This window comes from Epinephelus lanceolatus, chromosome 8 (genome assembly GCF_041903045.1).
Source record: "Epinephelus lanceolatus isolate andai-2023 chromosome 8, ASM4190304v1, whole genome shotgun sequence".
NCBI lineage: Eukaryota > Metazoa > Chordata > Actinopteri > Perciformes > Serranidae > Epinephelus > Epinephelus lanceolatus.
Window position 1 is genome coordinate 33,719,155 of NC_135741.1, and position 7,961 is coordinate 33,727,115.

A 7,961-nucleotide genomic window follows, 5' to 3' on the forward strand; every position below is an offset into this window, starting at 1 on the left:
TGCATCTCTCACATGTTTAGAATCATGGTAAGGTGCCAGATATGAAAACTCATAAAATGTATAAATTCAAAAAGGAAAATATAGAACAGATAAATACAGCATCATAACTTAATTTAAATTATTTCAGCCAAATTATTGACAAACGTACTGTAAGTCTTAAAATAAACAACCACAAAACGTGGACATTTTAAGTTATTCAGGCACTCCACCTAAAAGTCATGATAAAGCCGTTGAATTATTAATATTGGTCATGATTCAATAAATATGGTTGAGATTTTCAGTCCATCGAGTTGACTTCTTCCGCGATTGTCAGTCTAAGGATGACGCGTTCCTCTCTGTGATTGGCTGCATCTCGGGGTCAAAGTGAAGTCGACTACTAACGCTGACGTCGACTTCTGCAGCAAAATGGCGTCGTTGACAGCAGTCATGCACAAGAACCGGTCCGGTTCTTCATTATCCTCCAGAAAACAGAGCGGAATGACGACCCACAGGAGGTTCACACTGTTGGACAACAACGTCCTTTTATTCCTGTCGTTAGCCTCCATGTTGCATTGTGCTTTGGCTGACGGTAAAACATTGGTACTACTGGATAACCTCAACATCAGAGACACCCATTCAATCTTCTTCCGCAGTCTTGCAGGTCAGTACGAGATTCATGCTTTATTCATCCATAAATACTCTCCTCTGTACTGTTATGCTCCCCTTGTGTTGCTAACTGGTCTCTGGTAGGGGAACAAATCGTTAGAGCCTCTCGGACTCGAGCTTGTAGATTGAGCTTCATGCAGCACAGCTAGGCTGCTAACGTTAGGCTAACTTTAGCTATATTAAGCTCGCGGATGTGTTTCGCCAAACTTCATTCAAGGCACTGGTAATTTAATGTATTTTAACTAATTAATGACAGTGCAGGTGCACTACCTTGAAGTCTGAGTGTACATGAGGTTGTTAATAGGAAGTCACCTGTTACCTTGAAATAACCAGTAATTTGCATGCTAATATACATAAAAATGGGCTTGCCAATTTATTTCCAGATTTGCACGCATGTGCTTTATGTAGTGGGGAAAACCAACTTTCCCATTTGGACAATATAATTTGACATTTGTAGGTGAGGAAGTTATACTGTACTGGAAGTCAAACAGCACAAATACATTGTTTTGAAAATACAATATGATATGAGGCATTACATATTTTTATTATCTGTGACATCAGCACTTGTAGTCAGGGACTTATAGTATAGAGGTTCCCAGTCCTTAAATAATGCAGTGCGCTGCCACTCTGTTCAAGTTAGTGCAAATATGCATGACAAGCGTGTCAATGTTTCAGTGATCTGTATCTCTTTTTTCAGATCGTGGCTTTGACCTCACATTCAAGACAGCTGATGATTCCTCCCTATCTCTGATCAAATATGGCCAGTTCCTGTATGACCATTTAATCATCTTCTCGCCATCAGTTGAGGGTAAGTTTCACACTGCTAATTCAAAATCAAGTTAACAGTTTCATGGCTTGTGTTTGCCTTGTTAAAACAATCGTTAAAATTAATTTTCTTTTGGTCCTCTGCAGACTTTGGAGGAAATATAAATGTGGAGACTATCACATCCTTTATTGATGGTGGAGGCAACGTCCTGGTGGCTGCCAGTTCAGATATCGGTCAGTTAATCTACAGCAGCTTTTATGTGTTGTTATATAAAATGCCACAATATTGCACATATTAATGCTCTTCTCCTGTTACACAGGTGACCCTCTGAGGGAGCTGGGCAGTGAGTGTGGCATTGAGTTTGACGAAGAAAAGACTGCTGTCATTGACCATCACAACTACGATGTATCTGACCCTGGAGAGGTAAATAGAATTCTGTTCAGACAGCAGGCACATTCAGGTTGTTTCCCAAATCACTGTCACTCCATATTTTTATTTACAAGTGATCTTTCTCATCTCCAGCACACCATGATTGTTGCTGATCCAGAGAACCTGATGAAAGCTTCAACTATTGTTGGTAAACCCAGCAATAAGCCAATTTTGTTCAAGGGTGTTGGGTAAGCACAACTGAACACGATTTGAATTTAAACAACCAAGATTTCCTCTGCATCATATGTAGTACTGATCCGTAGCAGAGACCTCTGAAGAAAGAGGCAGTATTTCACATTGCAGCAGCTTAATAATGTCCAAATATTAACTGCATTAGTCACTTCAAATGTAAGCTGTATAAAGTCTGACTACAATGCCCCCCCCTCCACTCTTGCAGCATGGTGGCAGACCCAGAGAATCCTCTTGTCCTGGACATCCTTACTGGCTCATCCACCTCCTACTCCTTCTTCCCTGACAGACCCATCTCACAGGTAAGATCTCTGAACATAACAATGATGTCAGATTATTAATTTATAAAGAGGTTAATTCATAATGATCCTCCTTTATCTTGAACTTAATTAGAAGTGGCTTATTTGTCGAAGCTCTTACATGGCTTATAAGGTAGACAGGTGGGAATATAAGTACTAGAGTCCTGAATGGAAATACTTGTGTGTTCCTCATCTTTGACTGAGCTATAGAATTACAAGTGTTTCTGTGGAGAGACAGGAGTCCCAGATCAGATGTCATCAACTAGATTTGTCAAAGGGCCACTGTGAGAGCCAGACTTTCAAATCATATATATAAATGGCCACCTGATTATGTTTTAAAATGAAGGAACAAACCTGGAAAGATACATAATTGGTGTAATTTAAACAATTTAACCGCAGTGCTACATCACCTGCACTCATCTAGTTTAGTTAGACTGAGGGTTTTATGAAAACCAAGCATGCATAGACAACAATATGATTGGGTGGATTCTGTATGATAAAATGAGAGAATAATCATAATAATCCACGGTGGACTTTACCATTAGGCCCCCAGAAATATTAATACTGAATCATAACTCATTGTTCCCCCTACATAATTTACAAAAAGCCCCCAAAGTACATTTTCAATAAAGCAACTGTATACTTATACTTAAGAAGAAAACATTGTAAGCCTACCACTACAATTATCTAGCTACAGATTCAGATTTTCACTCACAAAACATAACAAGTAAAATATGATGCATTATTATTCATTAAACTATCCAGCATTATATAATTATTAAAAGCTCCACCTGAAACAGTTGTTGAGTAAATTTGAATACATTGTGCTAACAATACCTCTCCTGACTGCAGGACTTAGACTTTAACCTTTGCTGTGTGCTACTAATAGTTTTACCTGAGAAAAGTTTTGAGTACTTCTTCTACAGCTACCTACCAACATTCTCAGACAGAGAAAGGATGAAAATAAAGCAAGGGAGTTTGCCTGGAATCCCAGGCCCCCATATCACTAAATCAGCTCCAAGTAATAATGGTGAAAGCACAGCATGAAAGGAGGGACGCAGAGCAATGTGTCCTCGTATTTCTAAATAGGCCTAATTTCATCTAAAGTGTGACTAAAACTAAAACTATAACAAACTAGTCTGTAGAGGTCTAAAGAAGACTCTTTCCACTTGAACATTTGACTGTTTTTAAAATGCTCCGCAGTTTGTCAGCCTGCTCCAATTGATCGATCAATCGATCAGCTGTGTGATTAGCTATCAAGGTGGACTAAAAATGTGTTTTTTTGAGGCCTACTTGTTTTTGTCAGTCCCTAAAATAGTAAAATTGTCAAAGATGTGGGCTGCTTCAGTATCATCACGTCATTGTGGGGTCTGAGCTATGAATTTGTCCCCATTCTTGCACGAAGATATGAATCAAGCAGCGTCCCATTTATAAAAGATGGGAATCTATTTCAGCTTCACTTATCTAATCCTCACCACCCAACAAGCAAAATACGGGTCAGTCAACCACCCAAACCCGACCCGACCTGCAAACTACGAACCTTATTGTATTATAATATACATTATACTGTAGGAGCACAATTGTCAGGACTGAGGACAAAGACACACACTTAGTGCTACAGTGTTAGTGTGTATTTGTTTGTGTAGGCCGTGTGTGTGTGTGTGTGTGTGTGTGTGTGTGTGTGTGTGAGAGAGAAAGAATGACAGAGAGAGGGGGAGAGGAGGTGGAAGTTGAACTACCAATGCATTACCATTGTTTTGGGGGTTGCTTCAATATAAGAAGAAAAAAATAGATATCTTAAATACTGGGATGTGTTTATATCCCTCCTCACATTTTCTGAATTAATTAATATTCTGTGAGCCAGATGGAAAGCTCTGGCAGGCCGGATGTGGCCTGCGGGGCGCCAGTTGATGCTCACTGCCCTAGATTGTCTTATAGTCTCTTGACTATAAATGAACTTCACAAGATTTGACATCATTTTCCTTGTTTCTGATATATAATATTTCTTTCACCTCTCCAGTACCCCCATGCTGTTGGCAAGAACACCCTACTGATCGCCGGCCTTCAGGCCAGAAACAACGCAAGGGTGGTTTTCAGTGGCTCCCTGGATTTCTTCAGTGATGCCTTCTTCAACTCTGCTGTGCAGAAGGCCACACCTGGCTCCCAGAGGTATTCTTTGCTGTCTAATAATGAATGCTACTGCAGCTTCTAGTTGCAAAATCAAAGCTATCAAAAGTGACATTCTGGTCACTTTTTTTGGTCATATTAACAGATGTTTGCTTGCTACTACCATGTTTGATGGAGGCGATTCCAAGTCCTTACAGGGTCTTCAGACGCCTACAGATCAGCGTCTAGTAACACTTTATTTGTATTGTCTGCCTACAGACAGTTTACAGAGTATTTGTAACATTTCAACAGCTTACTAGTTGAGATTCAACAATTAAACTGTTTCACTTTGTAACAGTTTATCTGTGGTGTATATGTGACAATTCATGAAGACATTTACATATTCTCAGAATAATGTAGTTGAACTTGAACTATTTACTCACCCAGTGCAGCATAGGTTGAGTAAATAGTTTCAGTTCAGCTAAATTATTGTGAGATTATATAGTAAATTGTCACTATATACTACTGCTATATACTCTATAGATGAACATAAACAGACAAAGTGAAACAGTTGAATCGTAGATATCTCACCTAAGAAGGTGTTCAAATGTTACAAATACAGTAATAGATAATATAAATTATCTGTAGGCAGACTATCCAAATAAGGTGTTACTCAGTTTCTTAAAAGCCCCTGAAGGCTACCCTAAACCTGCAGCTCTTTGTGTTGTAAAACACACTTCTCTGATGAGAAATGTCCAGGGTTGTGCATACATTACTTTTTAACTTCAAACTCATTTGTAGAATCAAAGTAGTCTTACATGGTATTTGAATAAGTATCAAAGACTTAAACTACTGTTGAGCATGCATTATTGCAGTCATGGTTGATATAGAGAACATGTCCAAAGTGTTTTTTCAAAGAGCAGCTCTTACAGTTGACATTTAGCAGTAAGTTAACATTTTTATATTCAAACAGAACCTGCCCAAGCAAAAACCTGCTCCAAATGTGTAGTGCATAAATTTACTGTCATCTTCCTATTAGGGTTGCATGTCAGCTCTTGATACTTTTAAGGTATCTACCAAAATTACCCAGTACCAAGTAACATTGAAATGTCTCCAGTCAAATAATACCTGCATTCAATCCTTTGCATCTTCAGATCTAGAAAAAAAAAATCTATTTGTTTGGTTTTTCTTGCAGCCACTCACTGCAGGCATTTGATGTGTGATTGGCCCACTACCACAGCAGCTACAACCCTTACAGTCTGTGGTGTGAAGTTGAGCATGTTGCGTTTGACGGAGTTGGCAGTTGAACATGCTGAGATGCCACCCAAATGTTTGAAAATTGCTATACTACACCCCTGTGGTGTCTGGTGGCAATTTATGTGATTGAAAGGCTCAGTTCACATGATGGGTATCAAATGAAGTAGGAAAAAAGGGGTCAAATGAAGTACTCTATTGGTATTGGTACCACTTTAAGGGCACTGGTATAATGATTCTTTCAAATGATACCCAGCCCTACCTCGTACTGACAAACGGTAAAATGTTAATCAGTTCTACTGTAAATTATGTCATGAAACAAACTGCATCCCATCAGACGTGGTCATAAAAATTAGGTTCTGTCCTGTCATCAATCTCCTGTGTTGAAACACTCCTCTTCTTGTCATGGTCTTTGTTAGGCACGAGCAGACAGGAAACATGGAGCTGGCCGAGGCTCTGTCTCGCTGGGTGTTCAAGGAGGCTGGAGTCCTCAGGGTGGGAGCTGTTACCCATCACCCCGTTGGAGAGACCACTCCCCCTGCAGCATACACAATCACCGACCTTGTGGTGAGTTTAAAATTTCAGTGACTTCTGTGAACAGTCATCAGTCTGAAGATGTTTGTCTCGCCTGAATGAAGGGCTGTGTATTCTTACATGTATATCTCAATCGGTGTAAACCCTTCCCATGCAGGAGTACAGCATTGTCATCGAGATGTTGTCTGAGGGCCGCTGGGTTCCCTTCGATGGAGATGATATTCAGCTTGAGTTTGTGAGGATCGACCCCTTCGTCAGGACTTACCTCAAGAAAAATGGTATGTAGTTGTAGCTATAGAACATAAACAGAACTAATAAATTCAATTTAATCAAAGCTTACAACCTAAATGTATTGCACCCTTGAGGGTTTGAGGTGTATGCACATTTAATAGTCACAAGCTGTATCCACTATAATGCTGTGTTTTCTTTCTTCTAGGAGGTAAATACAGTGTTCAGTTCAAGCTGCCTGATGTGTACGGAGTCTTCCAGTTCAAGGTGGACTACAACCGACTGGGATACACGCACCTCTACTCCTCCACTCAGGCAAGTTAATCAGAAGGTTTACTTCACTTGGGCATACCCAAATCAAAATACTGGGATTGTTGCTGTATGGAGATCTCCATGCATGGAAAGTGGCAAATGGACATAAATACTAGAAATTTAATCATGCTTTTTTTTATCCTGTGTAAATTTATGGAAATAGATTTGAAACATATTGTTGGCGATATATAAGGTGGTACTCAATGAGCAACAGTAGGATAGTCTCTCAAAACCTTGGTGTATTATTTTATAACTTAACATTTTGGAAGAGGCTTTTCTTACTTAGAATGCATTTAACAGTCATGTTCTAATGTATGGTAGACTAACTTCCAGATTTGTTTTTTCATTACAGGTATCGGTCCGTCCCCTGCAGCACACTCAGTACGAGCGCTTCATCCCATCGGCCTACCCATACTATGCCAGCGTCTTCTCCATGATGGCAGGACTTTTTGTCTTCAGCATAGTCTTCCTACACATGAAAGAGAAGGAGAAGTCAGATTAAGGCAGAGAGACAATGGGGAAGAAATAACAAGATTATAGAATTAAACTTGTGGTGTGAAGAGTTGAAATTGAATGTCTTGATGGCTTGAATCTTCACGCAGGGACTTGGACTGCAGTCTTCTGTAAAAAATACAGTTTCTGTTTGGTTTTTGGGTTACCCAAGAAATGAGGGGCTTGAGGCCAAAAGGTGTAAGTGTAAAGCAGCGGTTGGGGATGTTCTTGTGTTTTGTTTTGTTTTTTTTGTACTTTGAAACCATTCAAAGGCCTGTAAATGTCCTGAAGTCAGTCAGCGTTTGTATAAACTAAGTTGCTTTACATTTGACAAAATGATCTCTTAAGTAGAGCACTTGCCTTGGAATATGAATTAAGTCCATATTAAGATTTGACCCACATTTTCTCAGTCAGGAAGGTTTATTGTGGTAACAACATGCACTGAATATGCCAACTGTAAATTTGTTTTTGATAAGACTTTGGTGTGTTTCCAAAAAAGTTGGAGTCATCTTAACAATAAAATACTGACATTCCACTCAATAGAAATTCCTGTCCTTTCTGTGACATGACAGAATTGTCCTCTGTGATTTCCACAATACATTGATTGATTAGTTCCCTGGACCTAATAGATGGTACTTAATAATGCATAATACATACTGTGACTGACAAACAATGTTGGTTATAGTGATGTGCTATGTTGGTATGTA

The 7,961-nt window shown here is 39.3% G+C and overlaps 1 protein-coding gene across 1 annotated transcript; it reads left to right on the plus strand.

Moving 5' to 3' along the window:
• Positions 1 to 376: 376 nt before the first annotated feature.
• On the plus strand, positions 377 to 7,794 carry ddost (dolichyl-diphosphooligosaccharide--protein glycosyltransferase subunit (non-catalytic)). Its single transcript, XM_033628038.2, has 11 exons — positions 377 to 640; positions 1,343 to 1,453; positions 1,558 to 1,644; positions 1,731 to 1,834; positions 1,934 to 2,028; positions 2,238 to 2,331; positions 4,349 to 4,497; positions 6,108 to 6,255; positions 6,380 to 6,500; positions 6,659 to 6,765; positions 7,115 to 7,794. The coding sequence occupies exons 1-11, from the start codon at positions 406 to 408 to the stop codon at positions 7,262 to 7,264; spliced, it is 1,401 nt and encodes a 466-aa protein (XP_033483929.1). The 5' UTR covers positions 377 to 405; the 3' UTR covers positions 7,265 to 7,794.
• The last annotated feature ends 167 nt before the right edge of the window (positions 7,795 to 7,961 follow it).

What these genes read in the sequence shown, in the direction of transcription:
- ddost (XM_033628038.2), top strand. Translation starts at nt 406, where the DNA reads ATGGCGTCGTTGACAGCAGTCATGCACAAGAACCGGTCCGGTTCTTCA. An exon ending in CTGACAGACCCATCTCACAG is followed by an intron (nt 2,332 to 4,348) that starts GTAAGATCTCTG and finishes TCACCTCTCCAG; the next exon opens with TACCCCCATGCTGTTGGCAA. An exon ending in ACCTCTACTCCTCCACTCAG is followed by an intron (nt 6,766 to 7,114) that starts GCAAGTTAATCA and finishes TTTTCATTACAG; the next exon opens with GTATCGGTCCGTCCCCTGCA.